The sequence below is a fragment of the Dromiciops gliroides genome, chromosome 6 (genome assembly GCF_019393635.1).
Source record: "Dromiciops gliroides isolate mDroGli1 chromosome 6, mDroGli1.pri, whole genome shotgun sequence".
Classification (NCBI taxonomy): Eukaryota; Metazoa; Chordata; class Mammalia; order Microbiotheria; family Microbiotheriidae; genus Dromiciops; species Dromiciops gliroides.
In genome coordinates, this window is record NC_057866.1 from 101,510,773 (window position 1) to 101,526,838 (window position 16,066).

Sequence of the window (16,066 nt, forward strand, 5' to 3'; positions counted from 1 at the left end):
GGAGAAACATGGTTTAGATGGATTCAGAATTGGCCAGAATCAAAGACCTAGTTATTATGGTTCAATATCAACAGAGCAAGGGATGCTCTTCAAATTTGCAGATGATGACAATCTGGGAGCGATTAGTAGCACATTGGATGACAGCTAAGATCCTAAAAGACCTCACTAGGGTAGAGAAGTGCCCGTCTGTCCCAGGTGTGGCCCAAACCAGATTAAAATGAGAGAGAGAAAATGTAAATAGGAAATATTTAACAAAATAAACAAAAATACAATAGAACATAAATAATATTAATATTTCATTTTCTAAATCAACATGCGACCCACAGGGATCCTTATGTATTGTCTAGAGGCCCCATTTTTATTAGAGTTTGACACCACTAGGCTAGAGCATTGGGCTAAATCTATTAAGATGAAATTCAATAAAGGTAAATACAAAATCTTATACTTGGGTGCAAAAAAACCACTTCACAAATACAAGATGGGGAAACATAGTTAGACATTAGTTGTTATGGAAAAGATCTGGAGGTTTTAGTGTACTGCAAGCTTAAACTGAGTCAGCAATGTAATATGGCGGCCAAAAAGGTAATGTGATCTTAAAACAGGCATGATGGGCAGTTAGGTGGCGCAGTAGATAAAGCACCGGCCCTGGACTCAGGAGGACCTGAGTTCAAATCCAGCCTCCTACACTTGACACTAGCTGTGTGACCCTGGACAAGTCACTTAACCCTCATTGCCCCGAAAACAAAATAAAACAAAACAAAAAAACCAGGCATGTTGTTGAGTTGTTTTCAGTCATGTCTGACTCTGTGACCCATTTGGGGGTTTTCTTGGCAAAGATACTAGAATGGTTTGCCATTTTCTTCAGCTCATTTTACAGATAAGAAAACTGAGGCAAAAGGGGTTAAGTGACTAAGTGCCCAGGGTCACACAGCTAGTAAGTGTCTGTGGCCAGAATTGAACTTGGGTCACACATTAAATATTTATTAAGTGCCTTCTATTTGCAAGGTACTGTGTTAAGTGCTGAGGATATAAAGAAAGGTAAAAGACATTCCCTGCTCTTAGGGAACTCACAGTCCAATGGAAACAGAGGGCAAGGAGTCCAGTGTCACGGGATTGCAGAGTATGTCAAAGGTGTGAGAAGATTGGAGAGTTGGGGGAAAGGGGCTAGGTTATGGAGACCTTTATGCACCAGACAGAGGATTTTGGATGGACTACAGTGGGTGGGGATTCAGAGTTGGCAGTGTTGGGGGAGCAGTATTTGAGAGATGTTGCAAAGGTGAAATCAGCAGATCCTTTAGCAACAACTTGGATGTGGTGATAGGAATCCTGGATAATTCCTAGGTTGTGAGCTTGGGGACTGGGGAAGGTGGGGGGTGGGGTGGGGGGTGGGAATAATGAGTTGCTTGTGGATATATTGCGTTTAAGTTGTCTACAATACATTTAATTTGAGATGTGTGAAAGGCAGTTGGATATGTAAGATTAGAAGTCAGCAGAGAGGGCAGAAAAGGTAGATTTAAGAATTATCAGCATAAAGATTAAATCTATGGCAACTGATGAGATCACCAAGTAAAGTAGTATGGAGGGAGAAGAGAAGCAGACTCAGGGCAGAACCCTGAGGGACACCTCAGATGGGTAGGAGGAGAACTAGGGGAGTGTGGAGTCCCAAAACCTAGAGAAAAAGAGGCTATCAAGGAGAAGAGAGTGATCAACAGGATCAAAGGGTGCAAAAATGTTAAGGAGAATGAGGAATTGAGAAAAGGTCACTGAATTTGACAACTAAGATCAGTAGTAACTTTGGAGAGAACAGTTTCAGTGGAATGATAAGGTCAGAAGCTGAATTGTAAGGAATTCAGAAGAAAGTAAGGGGGACAGGTGGTGCAGTGGCTAAAGCACTGACCCTGGATTCAGGAGGACCTGAGTCTGGCCTCAGACACTTGACACTTACTAGCTGTGTGACCCTGGGCAAGTCACTTAAACCTCATTGCCCTGAAAAATAAAAAGAAGAAGAAGAAGAAAGAGGAAAGGCACCTGTTGTAAATAGCCTTTTCAAGTTTTAGCTACAAAGGACAGAAGAGATAGGACAATAGCAGGGATGGAAAAATCAAGTGAGAGTTTTGTTTTTTGGTTATTTTTTTTTTCAGGATAGAGAAGACATGGGTCGGTTTATATGTAGGCAGTAGGAAATTTACCAGTAGAGAGGAAGAGATGAAAATAAGTGACTGGGGCAATCTGATGGGAGGATGTTGGTACCCTCCATCATAATAGGAAAGCCAGGAAGAGGAGAGTTGGGGAGCGGGGCGGGGAGATAATGAATTGAGTTTGGGACATGTTTGGACATCTATGGGATATCTTATATAAAATGTCCAGTGGGCAGTTGGAGATGCACAAATGGAGGGCAATAGAAAGGTTAGGGCTGGACCGGTAAATTTGAGAGCATAGAGATGATAATTGAATTGAAGAAGTGAATTGGTTAAGGTCACACTGCTGATTGGTCTCTAGGTTCTATACTGTAGTAACTATGTACCAGATAAACATTGATATTCTTACCTTTTGCTTCTTTTCCTAGTCTCAATGCAAATTCCACCCTTTTCCTGTGATGACATTATTTGGAACATATTGCAGTTAATTAGATCATAGTTTATCTCACATCACTTACATTTTAATTTTAACTCCTGGCTGATATTTGGGAAGTACCATAGTCTCATTAGCAGCACACACTATCCATTGATTTTACCCATTTCATGGTTATCTTACTGTCTGTTTCAGAGGGCAGCTGCCATTTTCTGGTCTTGCCTCTAGGTTCTGAGGCTTTCATTTAATTGAGGATTTGTAGCCTTCAGTTTATAAACTTTAAGTTCACCTTTGTGGATGGTTAATTTGGATATAGAGACATTAACCTGAGACATCTTCTAAGGTAGCTTATTGTTTTTTCAGATCAACATGGATTCCTGGTTCTTTCTTATTTTGCTCAGCAGTGGCCTGACATGCCTCAGTGCCAGCAATACCACGACAGGTAAGGCTTCACTTATTTCTGAATAAATCTTCAGCATTCTTGCTTTCATCCCTAAGTAAAGGGGTAGCTAAGAGCCCTGCCCCCAAAACGCTCATTTTAGGAGCCGAATGAAAAGGCTATTTCCCGCTTTCTTCAGCTATTGTCCCTTATAAGAAGGACCAGCTCAGTTAAAGAAAAAAAAGCTGAGCAGCAGCTCTCAGCTAGGGCTAGGACAACTTTCAAGTATATACTATAGCAGCCACTCCTTTTTGCCTTGCTTTTGGTGACTGTTTTGTGACCTTGATGCTCATGTCCTTGTGCTTTAGTGTTTGCAGTGTCACCTTCAGTAGGAGTTACTTCATCCACATCTATAAGATCAGTCAAAGCATCAACCGTAGAGCCTGATAAAGGGGAGACCATGAGCTCCAAGGATTTCAGTCCAAACTCTTCGTTGACTTCTCTTACAACACCAACACTCAGCCCAGCTGTGATTCCAGAACATACTTCTATAACAACTCTCAACTCATCAGACTCTATTATCAATGTGACTACAAGGACAGAGGTGGCAGAGTCTAATGTGACCTCACTTTCTCCAAATGGAACTTGGCTTTCTGATCCTGGGTTTACAGATGCCAAGACAGAACCCTGGGAGCAGAATTTTAGCACTGCAGTAACAACACCAGACGCCTTCACCCCTTCAGGTACTGGAAAAGGTCTTTGTTCTCTTTCACGTTTGGGGATTTATTCATTCTTTAGGTAAACTTCTTCCTTGTGTTTTCTCACCGCAGATAATTCTGGCATTAAAATTAAATGCATAAAACAATTTAATGAAGACCAAATTAGGAAATATTCAGAATTTCTGCTCAGCATAGAGTCATGAGAGAGAGGGGTAAAGAAAGAAGATCCTGAAGGTCATCTCATTCATCCTTCCACTTTGGGCAGGACCTCATGTTAGTCAGCCCCAACCAATGAGAATTGTAACTCTTTTTTAAAAAGATTCCCAGAGATGATGATTTCACTTTTATCTTGGCCACCCATTCTGTGTAGTGCTTAACATCTCTCACTGTACAAATGTTCTTCCCGATGCTCTAAAATACCTCAGGTTTGTATTTTCAGTCCAATAAGTATGTGCTCAATGTTTCTTAGACTAAGGGCTCCACAGAGACTCTTATTTCCTATTCCTGAGGCCTTAGAGCACTACCATCATGAGAAAGCATTTTACATTTTCTCTGCCAGATCTATTAGTTCACTAAAAAGAATATTGATGATAAAGCACTGAGCCTAGAGTCTAGACAGACCTGAGTTCAAATCCTCCCTCAGATACTTACTATGTGATCCTGGGCAACTCACTTAAGCTGTCTGCCTCAGTTTCCTCATCTGTAAAATAATAGCACCTACCTCCCAGGGTTGTTTTAAGGATCAAATGAGGTAATATTTGTAAAGTGGTTAGCACAGTGCCTGGACCATGGTAGGTGCTTAATATGTACTTGTTCTCCCTTCCCTTCTCCCCTGCTTCCTAGAACCACCCATCAGAACAAGGTTCTAGCTAACCAAGCCACCTCTCCTAACATCTTCTGTCCACCAAGCTGTTTCTCTGTGTTGTATCTGCTATATTTCTAGTCAGTCTATTTCACTGCTTCCCACTGCAGCTGCAGGCCTTTGCTCTGCCGTCATCACTTAACAACCTCTCTTCCTCTCAACTTCATGCCATCCAACTATGGCACCCTTTCCTGATCCTTTTGGCTGTCACATATTAGGAGCCTAATGGCTCCTCTGTGACTCTGGCTCAGTCTCATTCATTATCCCTTCCCCTTTCATCATCCTCAGAGACTTCAGTATTCACATGTATGTTCCTAAATATGGTGGACTTTTTCTATCCTCATCCTCCTTGACCTCTCTACAACTATAGGTATTGTGGATTGCTCACTTATCCTTGATGTCATGGCTTTTGTGACATTCCACTGTCATAGTGCTGCTACTCCTACCTTTCTTTCCAATCAATCTTGTCTCTGTTGCTGACTCCTCATCCTCTTTCTTCCCATAGAGGTACAGGCCTCCCTTGATTCTTTGCTCAGTTGCCTTCTCTTCTCTCTCTCTCCGCTTTCTCCCTTGCAGAACTCACCTATTCTATAATTCTTCTCTGAATTCCAAACTCCTTACCATCTCCCCAAATACATACACAGAACTGAAAATGTTTTTCCTTCCACAGAGTACCTCCTCCAGGTGCTTTATCTCTTCCTCTTATTTATATTTATCATTCTTTCTCATATCATCAATCAGTCCATAAGCTATTATTCAGCATCTGTTATGTGCCAGGCCCTGTGCTAAGTACTAGGGATACAAAGACAAAGATGAAAATACCCCTCAAAGAGCTTGTGTTCTACTGGGGGAACAATATATCCATAAATGAATATACAAAAAATCAATGCTAGGTAAATTGGGATAAGTCACTAGCCACTGCTGGGGCTGGGGGGCCAAGAAATAGTTGTGGTAGAAAATGTGCTTAGACAGAGTTTTGAAGGAAAGCAGGGACTCTTAAGAGGTAGGTTTAAGGAGAAGTGAATTTTAGGTGTAGAGACTAGAAATGGAGTATCTATCTCCTAGACTCTCATGTATAAGGAACAACAAGGGCTTGCTGGGTGGACAGGACAGTAAAAGAGTGGAACTATGAAAGGTCAAGTACAAAAAGTAGGGTAAGGCCAACTTTTAAGCAGCTTTAAAAGTCAAACAGGGGACTGTTTAATCCAAGAGACAACCGGGAGCCACTGTAGTTTATTGAGCAGGGAAGTAGTATGGTCAGACTTGTGCTTCAGGAAAATCACTTTTCCTAAAAGTGATATAAGTTGAAGAGCAAAGATGCCTAAGGCAGAGAAATTAATTTAGAGGCCATTGCATGAGGACCTGAATTATGGTGATGGCCATGTGGGGTAGAGAGAAGGGGACAGATGTGAAAAATGTTATAGAGGTAGCAATGGCAAGGTTTGGCAAGTGATTTGCTATTTAAGGTTAAGGAAAGTGAGAAGTCAAGTATAATATTATGGTGGCTTACCTGGGTAACTAGAAGAAAGGCAGTACTCAATAAGAACAAGGAAGATCACAAAAGAGGTGAATTTGGGGTGGGGAGAAAGAAAGATCATCAGTTCTGTTTTGGACATATTGAGTTTGAAATGCTTACCAGACACCCAATTTGAAATATCCAATAGACTCTGGAGGTTTGTGGTGGGTTCTCAGGGAAGAGTCTAGGGCTAGATTTATAGATTTGGGAGTCATCTGCATTGTGGTGATAATTAAAATCTTAGGAGCCAGTGAAGTCATCAAATGAGTGAGAATAGGAGAAAGCCCAGATCAGAGGCTTAGGGAGCACCCACTGTTAGCAATTATGATAGGGATGGTGAGCTAGCAAGGAGACAAAGAAGAAGCTGTCAAACACGTAGGAAGAGAATCAAGAGTAGTGGTGGTGCAACCCACAGACGACTGAGTATCTGAAAAGAGGGAGTAGTCAGCCACGTCAAATACTGCAGAGAGGTCGAGAAGAATAAGAATTGGGAAAATACCATTAAACTTGACAATTAAGAGATCACTAGCAACTTTGGAGAGAGTAATTTCAGTTAAGTATAAGTTTGGAAGCCAGAGAGCAAAGTTATTTGTGCCCCTGTCTCCCCCACCCTAAAATTATGTTACATATTGCTTAAAGAGCAGGGTCTGTTATACCTATTTTTGTGTTCCCAGTGCTGATCACATAGTAGGTGCTTAGTAAATATTTGTGGAATTCAGTGGGAAAATGCTGCCTGCAAGAATTAGCCCCTGGATACTCCTTCTGAAATAAGTGAGGGGATTCTTGAGGATTTCTGGTAGAAAGTTAGCACGTGCTCTGGTTTTGAAGCATTTCATCTATGTCTTATATAAAAGGTACAAAAGCTCATTTGTCTTTTCAGAAATGGCTTGTGAGGGAAATTCCTTGATCTCTCTGTCTCCTAGGAGAAAGAGATTGGATTTAGCTTACAAAATGTTACCTATGTGGTTCAACTCACAATCATCACATCCTCGACATGTCTCTCTTCAAACAAATAAATACAGTAACTCTTCTCAATTCCCAATTGTTCATGAAGAGTCTTCCCTAAGTTCTCATCATTTCTGCTTCAGCAGCCAAGTTCTTCCCTGTTAGTGAAAGTGAAGTCCAGAATAATGTCACTTCCTCTTCCTTTAAAAGGATATAATTATAATTAACACAAGTCAAGAAATTGGCACTCTGCTTTTGGCAAAGAGAGAGCTCCAGTCAGTGTCCAGATAACTGAAGTTTTCCTATCATTCAGGTAATAAACCCTTATGGAGATATGAACTGTCCACTACTTTTTTAAAAACTTTTTTTTAAATGTATTATTTATTTTTAACAGTCTTTTCTTTAAAAACTTTGAGTTCCAAATTATCTCCCTCCCTTCCATGCCCTCCCCCACCCACTGAGAAGGCAAGAAATATGATATCAATTATACATGTGATATGCAAAATACATTTCCAAATCAGCCATATCACAAAATATAAATAAAGAAATAAAAGAAAAAAATAAAGAAAGAAAGAAAATTATGCTTCACTTTTTACTCATCAGTTCTCTCTCTGGAGTTGGGTAGCATTTTTTCATCTTGTGTCCTTTGGAATTGTCTTAGATCATTGTACTGATCAGAGTAACCCAGTCTTTCACAGTTGATCATCATTACAACATTGCTGTTACTGTGCACAATGAGCTCCTGCTTCTTATTTCATTTTCAGTTCATACAGGTCTTGCCATATTTTTCTGAAACCACCCCCTTTGTTACTTCTTAAAATAGTACTCCATTACAATCATATGCCACAAATTGTTTAGCCATTCCCCAAATGATGGGCATCCCCATGATTTCTAATTCTTTGCCACCACAAAAAGAATTGCTATAATTATATTTGTACATAAAGGTCCTTTTCCTTCTTCTTTGATCTCTTTGGGATCTAGACCTACTAGTTGTATTGCTGAGGCAAAGGGTATATACAGTTTTATAGCCCTTTGGGCCTGGTTACAAATTCTTCTCCAGAATGGTTGGACCAGTTCACTACTCCACCAGCAGTTCACTAGTGTACCTATTTTGCTTCATCTCCTCCAGGATTTGATATTTCTGATAGGTATGAGGTGATACCTCATAGTTGTTTTAATTTGTGTTTCTCTAATCAATAGTGATTTAGAGAATTTTTTTCATGTGACTATAGTTTTGATTTCTTCTTCTGAAAACTGCCTGTTCATATCCTTTGATCATTTATCAATTGGGGAATGGCTCTTATTTTTATAAACTCGACTGAATGCCCTATATGTTTGAGAAATGAGGCCTTTATCAGAGAAACTCGCCCTTAAAACTTTTTGATGTTACTTCATTGTCTATGGTACCTTTTAGCAAAATGTAGTTTTACTCTTAATTAGGTCTATTTTTGCTTTTGCTTTGTCTGAGATCATAATTCCTACCTCTGCTTTTTTTTTTTAATTCAGCTGAAGCATATTAAATTCTGCTCCAGCCCTTTATTTTAACTCTGTGTGTATGTGTCTTTCTGTTTTAAGTGTGTCTCTTGTGGGCATGTTAGATTCTGGCTTTTATTCCATTCTGCTATCTGCTTAGTTTTATGAGTGAGCCCATCCCATTCACATTCACATTTATAATTATGTATTCCCCTCCATCCTCTTTTCTTAGGTTTAGCCTTCTCTCTCTCTTTATTCTGTCCCTCCCCCAAAGCCTCTTTTGCTCATTTTTCCAGTCTATTTCCGGACTTTTAACTCAATGTTAAAGTTGGATTCTGCTCCCAGGGTTAAGGGGGAGCTGTCTGAAGCTTCAGGGTTTTCATGCTGCTATTTTCAGAGCTAGTTCTGGGGGTCTGTAAATTTGGTGTTTCCAAGGTGGTGTGATCCTGGGAAAGTATGGTCACTGCTCTCCTGGTATGCACCTCCAATATGTGTTGTCTCCTCCTATTGAAATATGGGCTTTTTTTGAGAGCAAGGAGTGTTTTGCTTCTCTATTTGTGGGCACAATGCATTGTACATGGTAAGCATGTGATGAGTTCTTTTTCATTCATTCATTTATCAGTGTTGTAGCATGCCTTTGTGCCATGTTTGTGATGTCTTTCCTGTATTCTTCATCTATTTCTTCAGTCTGTTGAGGATAGTCTACAGTATATCCTAATTATAGTTTTTCTTCTCTTTCGGCCTCCACCAAGCTTTCCCTTCTCTGGTCCTGGATTTCCTCGTTAGGATGTCTTCTTACTCTACAGTGCTAATATCCCATCCCTTTAATCTGTTCTAAACCTTTTTACAAACACTTCTAGTTCTAGCGTATGCTGTGGGCACCATCCCACAACACACTCAGTGATTGTCTTTCCCTGGAGATTTCCCACTACAGTCAGTAGGTATTCATTCTGAATAACCCTGACCGATCACAGATTCAGGTTTGGAGAGATGGAAGGAACCTCAGCAATCCTCTGACCAGATTCAGGCCCCAAAGGATCCCCCACTATAGCACACTTAACAAGCAGCCATCCACTGCCTCTCAAGGTGCTCCATTCAACTTTGAGACGGCTCGGATTGTTCAAAACATTTTCCTTTTATTAAGCCTAAATTTTCCTCTTTACAAATTACTCCTAGTACTTTGCTCTAGAATCAAACAGAGCCAGTTTAATCCCCCTTCCACATGACAGCCCTTCAGATGCTTAGAGAGAGACAGCTATCACATCCTCCCTGACTTTTTACTTTTTCAGTAATAGAAATCCTAGCTAATACTAAAACTTTCCATTATCCTCCACTGTCCTGCGACTTTGGCTTGCCTTCCTCCTCCACTTTCAGAAGCATCTGCTCCACTACTCAGGCCATTGATTCCCAAGTTCTTGCTCACTGGCAGCCATATTATTAGACTTTACCTGTAACCCACTGCTAAAAAAGACTATCCAGTACGTATTTTTTTTAATGAATTTTATTTTAACATTATTTTAAGAATTTGACACTGTCCCATGAGATAGAGGCAATCTTGTGTAGAATTACAAGTCTCGATTGGTTTTTCAGGACTGTTTAGTCAGCAAGCATTTATTAAGTGCCATGTATCTGGGGCAGCTAGGTGCACAGAGTGCCAGGCCTAGAGTCAGGAAGTCTTGTCTTCCCCAGTTCAAATCTGACCTAAGACACTTATTAGCTGTGTGACCCAGGCAAGTAACTTAACACTGTTTGCCTCAGTTTTCTCATCTGTAAAATGAACTGGAGAAATGGCAAACTACTCCAGTGTCTTTGCCAAGAAAATCCCAAATGGAGTCATGAAGAGTCGGACATGACTGAAAAAAAAAGATGGACCAAACAACAACATGTGTTGTTGGAACTGTGTTGGTGATACAATAATAATAATAATAATAAAAGCCAAAAACAGTCCCTGTCACTTACAAAGAAGAGGAAAGCTCCATTCATAGTCACTGCTGGAACACTGGTTGAGGACAAGCGTAGCTGAGGAGGTTCTAAGCATTCTCACTGTGTTGTGGGGAAAGCCTAGGGGAGGCTGCTAGGAGAGAGACAGGAGTTCATCTTCTCCTTATGCCTAGCCCTGGTAAGACTCTTCCTGGAATGTTTGTTTTGTAGGAAAAATGGGAGGAGCTCAGAAAGCTTTAAAGATGGTACAAGGGTCCAAAAGGGTGATGGAGAAGATGACATTCCACTGCTCTTGAGTTCAGAATCAGAACAAGCCTGTGGAAAGAAGAGGAAGTTGATTTGGAGTCATAAGGCCTGATTTCAAGACCCAGCTTTGCTACTAATTCCTTGTGACCTAAGACAAGTCACTGCCCTCTTATGAGCCTTAATCTCTTTGGCAGTCACGTGAGCATAGTAATATTCCATGCTAGTGGAAATAGCTGTACTACTCCCTGTTATAAATGCCTTCTGAGAAATGGGAGTGGGGGATAGATGATCTGTTGAGAAGTGATCAGCAGTGTCATAAAGGGTTATCAAGGACAAGCACCCCAAATATTCTGCCACAAGCTAGAAGTCATTAAAAACTGAAGATCAAGAAAATACTAATAAATCAGCAGCAGGCACAAGATTGTCATGGCTGATTTTACTGGATCTGTATTCTTGGTAGAGGAGAGCCCTTCTTTCCTCTTTCCCTATCTCCCAGGACCAGTGTATGGGTCAAATGAGATAGTGCATGTGAAAGGACTTTGTAAATTTGAAAAGCCTCACACACATATAAGGGATTATTGTTAATGAGACAAGGGGGTTGGGGAGAGGGTACAAAAAAACAAGGGCAGCTTTCTTCAGCACCAGTTTTGTTGTGGGGTGATTTTTTTCTCACTATCTGAGGCACTATATCAAATATTAAATTGTTAGGGAGGCTGTAGAAGTACTAGTTATTATCTGTTTTCATCTTAATAAATGTTTCTATTTTTCACTTATTATACAGGTAATTCTGACTCGGAGAGAAGAGGTGAGAAACTCACCTTGTTTTTTGTCACTTCATTTAAGAAGCCAGTTCATTGTGCAGTGACCTCTTGTGTTCCTTTCCTACCCGCTCCTCCCACTCCCTGTCAATCTGTGGTGACCATATGCATGTGTGGTTGTGAGATTTTTAACTTTTAATTGATATTTTCATATTGGCATAAAGGGAAATAGGGGGAAAATATCTACTACTCCAAAAGACTACTTTTTCATACCTTAGAGAATCTAGTAGCTATTATGTATCATAATTTACAAATGAACTACAAAAGGCCACTTTTCATATACTAGAGATTCCAATAGCTACTATCATAACATATTTGCTGAAGAGAATAATTTTTACAACTTATTTCATATCATCATTTTGTTTGCACTGTGATAGCTACTATAACAACTTGTGTATTACAAAGTACTTTTCTTAGACACAATACTATGAGGGAAGTAACAGCTATAATTATCTCCCCCCACCTCCATTTTATTTACAGTTGAGAAAACTGAATCTTGTAAGGGGAAGTGATTGCCTCTAGTCACCCAGCTAGTAAATTATGAACCCAAAACTCAGAACCACTCTTCTGTGTAGCTCCTTAACCTTTAGATTTCTTACCTTTCAGTCATTTGGCACTGTGAAGCTTTTTTCCCCTTCTTGATAAAATTTTCTAAGAAATTTCCATCTTTCTTGGGGGTTACAACAGTGTTTGATTTGGGATGGCAATTTATCTTGTGCCATAGTCTTCCATATTTTATTGAACCAGGTACTGGCTATGTGTGGATTCCTCTGTCTCCATTGTTCAGTTGTACAGAAAGTTGCAGCTATTTAGAGGAAAGTAATAATGGCTTTTGCTCATCATAGTATTTAAATAAGGTCCTGAGATAGTGCTAGTTCAAGAAAAGGAGGTTGTTGGTTGATGTTCTTTGCCCAAAAGTTTTATTAATTAAGGTCATAACCTCGAAATAGATGAAAAGGAATATTTTTGCCCATAACTTCTTCAGGTGAGCTCTAATTTTGATTAGTAGGATGGGACCAGAAATATAAAAATGAATGCTTGATGTTTAAAGACAAATGAGAGTAGGAAATCTTAATGCGTACAAGCAGTCTTAATCTAGTGTGTCATCAGTCTTGCTCTTCTTTTCTGATATCTTTGTTAAACTTCCTCTGTTTTCATGAATTCCAGGCAGTCAATTAATTTAGACAGAAGTCTTTTGGAAACCCAGATCCATAAATTCATCAAATTCCAGGATAGTTTTTGGTGGCTTAGGATGGAATTCTCATCTTCCCATAAATGTTGAATTTATAAGCATTCAAATCATGAGACTTAAACATTCCCCATTTCCCTTGTTTCCCCTTTAGTTCTTTACTAGTGAGTATCATGGCATTTTGAACTATTTGATAAGGGCAATGAAGTGGATTTGACCTCTACACTGGGGAGGTTTGTGGATTTATGCCTAGTTGGAAGCATTTCTGTCAAATAAATGTCAGACCTTTCTAATATTATTTTTGTTTTCTCTTTTTTCCATGTCGTATATGCACTAAAATAGTTATAGCAGCACTTTTTGTAGTAGCAAAGTACTAGAAGCAAAGTAGATGTGCCTGATTGGGGAATAGTTGAACAAACTGTGGTACTTGAATGTAATGTAATACTATGTTATAAGAAACAATAACTATTTTAAATACAAAGTGAAAAAGGGTAAGGAACACTCCTATCAGACTCATTAATATATTCATCAGATATTAGAGCTATAAAAGATCACAGACACCATACAGGCCAACCTCCTGATGTTTTATATGAGGAAACTGAGACCTAGAGAGGTTAAGTGAATTGCTTGGGATTGCACTGTTAGTGGCAGAACCAGAACTGGAAGCTAGGTCTCTTGGTTCCTCCCTTCCTCCTAACTCCTTTCCCCTCCTTCCTTCCTTCTTTTCTTCCCCTCCTCCCATCCTCTTCCTTTCTTCTTTTCTCTTCCCTTCCCTCCTCCCTTCCCTTTCCCTCTTCTCTTCTTCCCTCCTGTCTCCTTTCCCCAGCCATTTTCTCTCTCAATGATAGAAGCATTAGGGTAAGGAGCCATCACTAGTTTGTTTTAGTGGCTGACCAAATCCACCCTTATTAGTGATGCTGATCCTCTAACCTGATTTTGTGTGTATGTGTTCTTGGTTTCAGATGAGACACCTATCATTGCAGTGATGGTGGCCCTGTCTTCTCTGCTAGTGATAGTGTTTATTATAATTGTTCTGTATATGTTAAGGTAAGAAACTTTAATTTCTCCATTCTGGCCTTAATCCAGTTCACTTCACTTCGACACACGTGACTTCCTTGTCTATGGTTTGCAAGACGGTGTATGCTCAGCCCTTGTGGAGTAGAGAGGCTGAGGATGCTGGGATGGAGAGTAAAGTTCCCTATACTCTTGTTCTTACAGTCTAGTAGGAGAGTGAGAAATGTTGGTATATAATGATGATACGAGTTAGAATGTGGTAAATGTGTAGGAGAGATCAGATAGACCTGAAGGATTGTGGAAGATGGGGTTAGTTCATTTCACCTGCTTTATCCTTGTGTACCATTTGCTCCCCTGAACTCATTTGGGAAAAAGTGTGGTATGGTGGCTGATAAGCAAATGATTTCTTTGGGGAGCAAAGCAATTCTTATCAAGATGCTGAATATATTCACTACTGTGGTGACACTGGTGGGGTTCAGCCTTCCTGGGGAAGGGAGTACACATGCCTGATGAGATGGAATTTAGCCTGCAAAATGGTATAGATACTTTATTACAGGATTTTCCTCTGAGTTTGCTGTTTTTTAAAATATGTTGTTCCCCTTGCCAAAGATGAAAAAATGTCCTTGGTCTGAGCCTCTGAACATTGGGACGAGTTTGGTGGGTGCGAAGGATGGTGAACTTTGAGTGTTGTCATTAAGAATAATAGCCCGCTAGCTGTGTGACCCTGGGCAAGTCACTTAACCCCAATTGCCTCACTAAAAAAAAAAAAAGAATAATAGCCCGGGGGCAGCTAGATGGCACAGTGGATAAAGCACTGGCCCTGGATTCAGGAGGACCTGAGTTCAAATTTGACCTCAGACACTTGGCACTTACTAGCTGTGTGACCCTGGGCAAGTCACTTAACCCTCATTGCCCTGCAAAAAAAAAAAAAAAAGAAAAGAAAAAGAAAAAAAAAAGAATAGCAGTCCAGTGAGTGAATGAGAAAGCTGAAACGGGTTAGCCCTACCTTTCTGCCCTACTTCTGGGCCCCACTAGGCCAATGATGGAACTCACCTCTTCATCTACTCCTGTAAGATGCTATGAAATATGCTATGCTATACTATGAAATAGTTTAAATCTTTTTTTTAAATTTTTTTTTTTAGTGAGGCAATTGGGGTTAAGTGACTTGCCCAGGGTCACACAGCTAGTGTTAAGTGTCTGAGGCCGGATTTGAGCTCAGGTACTCCTGACTCCAGGGCCAGTGCTCTATCCACTGTGCCACCTAGCTGCCCCTAGTTTAAATCTTAAAGAGCATCATAGCAATAGAGGAACTATATGATATAATTGGCAGTATCACTATGGGAATATGGGATTTTTAACTCTTGGGTGAAGGATGAAATAGTGTGAAATATCCAACATCCAGCTTTGCATCCCTTCCTCTCATCAAAGCATTAGCTTTCACAGAGGTGTAGAACTAGAGATTCCCAGTACCTCTTCCTACAGCCCCAGATGGTAGGTCTTTGTCCAAGAAATCTTGCTGGGGAGATGGGACAGATCCTTTGACTAGGCTAGCATCTAGTTTGGAACCCTCTGGGGAAACAAAAGAAATTACAAGACTCCGTGGAGGCTCCAAACTACTATCTTAGGTACTAGGTACCCCCTCCCCTCTGCCCAGTAGAGTAGCAAGCCTTTGGAGGAGTGCTGGTATCAAATAGCCTGCCACAGAAACAGTTTTCCTACCTATGATATCAAAGGCCAGCATCAATCTCCTGGCTCTCATATGGTATGGATCTCTCACTCTTTTTCCTTTACCCCAAGAAGTTATGTGGGGTATAAATGGATAGTTTTGGTATGGGAGCTTTTCCTAGGGGCCATATGTTCCAGTGGCCATGCCATTGCATGGTGATAGGTATAAGATCAGACAATGTTATCCCCAAAGGGATGTTGTGTTGTAATGGCAGGAGTGGGTTGTGTGATGTCCATAAAAGGAGTTGGTTCCCTGTTCTCACTGAGCAGGGGCTCTTCTCTATTCATCTGTTCCTGGAAAGGTTGAAATGAACTCTATAGAAAATGGACCCAAATCTCAGTGATATGTTGGGCCTTCTTCTAAAGAACACTATTTGTATTCTTGGGCTCCAAGTGCCCATGTTTATTTGCTTTCTCATTAGGTTCAAGAAGTACAAGCAAGCTGGGAGCCATTCCAATTCCTTTCGATTGTCAAATGGACGCACTGATGACATGGGTAAGGCTGTTGGAAATAGCCTGTCTGCATGAGATTCACTGGGCAAGGAAAACGGGGATTTGGTAATATCCCTATGGGCAGGCCGACAGTAGCATCAAAATGCCCCCATACATGTCCTCAGCACATGAGATTGACCAAAAACAGTAACGCTGGTCCTTTATGTTGATACTGG

At 40.4% G+C, this 16,066-nt stretch overlaps 1 protein-coding gene across 5 annotated transcripts in view; it reads left to right on the forward strand.

Moving 5' to 3' along the window:
• Positions 1-16,066, forward strand: part of PTPRA (protein tyrosine phosphatase receptor type A) — a 194,314-nt gene that overhangs the window by 148,606 nt on the left and 29,642 nt on the right. For 4 of the 5 annotated variants that reach the window (XM_043970062.1, XM_043970063.1, XM_043970060.1 and 1 more), the window contains 5 exons: positions 2,935-3,013; positions 3,319-3,693; positions 11,434-11,457; positions 13,622-13,706; positions 15,821-15,894. In XM_043970062.1, the coding sequence (XP_043825997.1) occupies positions 2,935-3,013; positions 3,319-3,693; positions 11,434-11,457; positions 13,622-13,706; positions 15,821-15,894 (637 nt within the window). The remainder of the gene's footprint in view (positions 1-2,934; positions 3,014-3,318; positions 3,694-11,433; positions 11,458-13,621; positions 13,707-15,820; positions 15,895-16,066) is intronic. The other variant, XM_043970065.1, reaches the window with a different exon arrangement.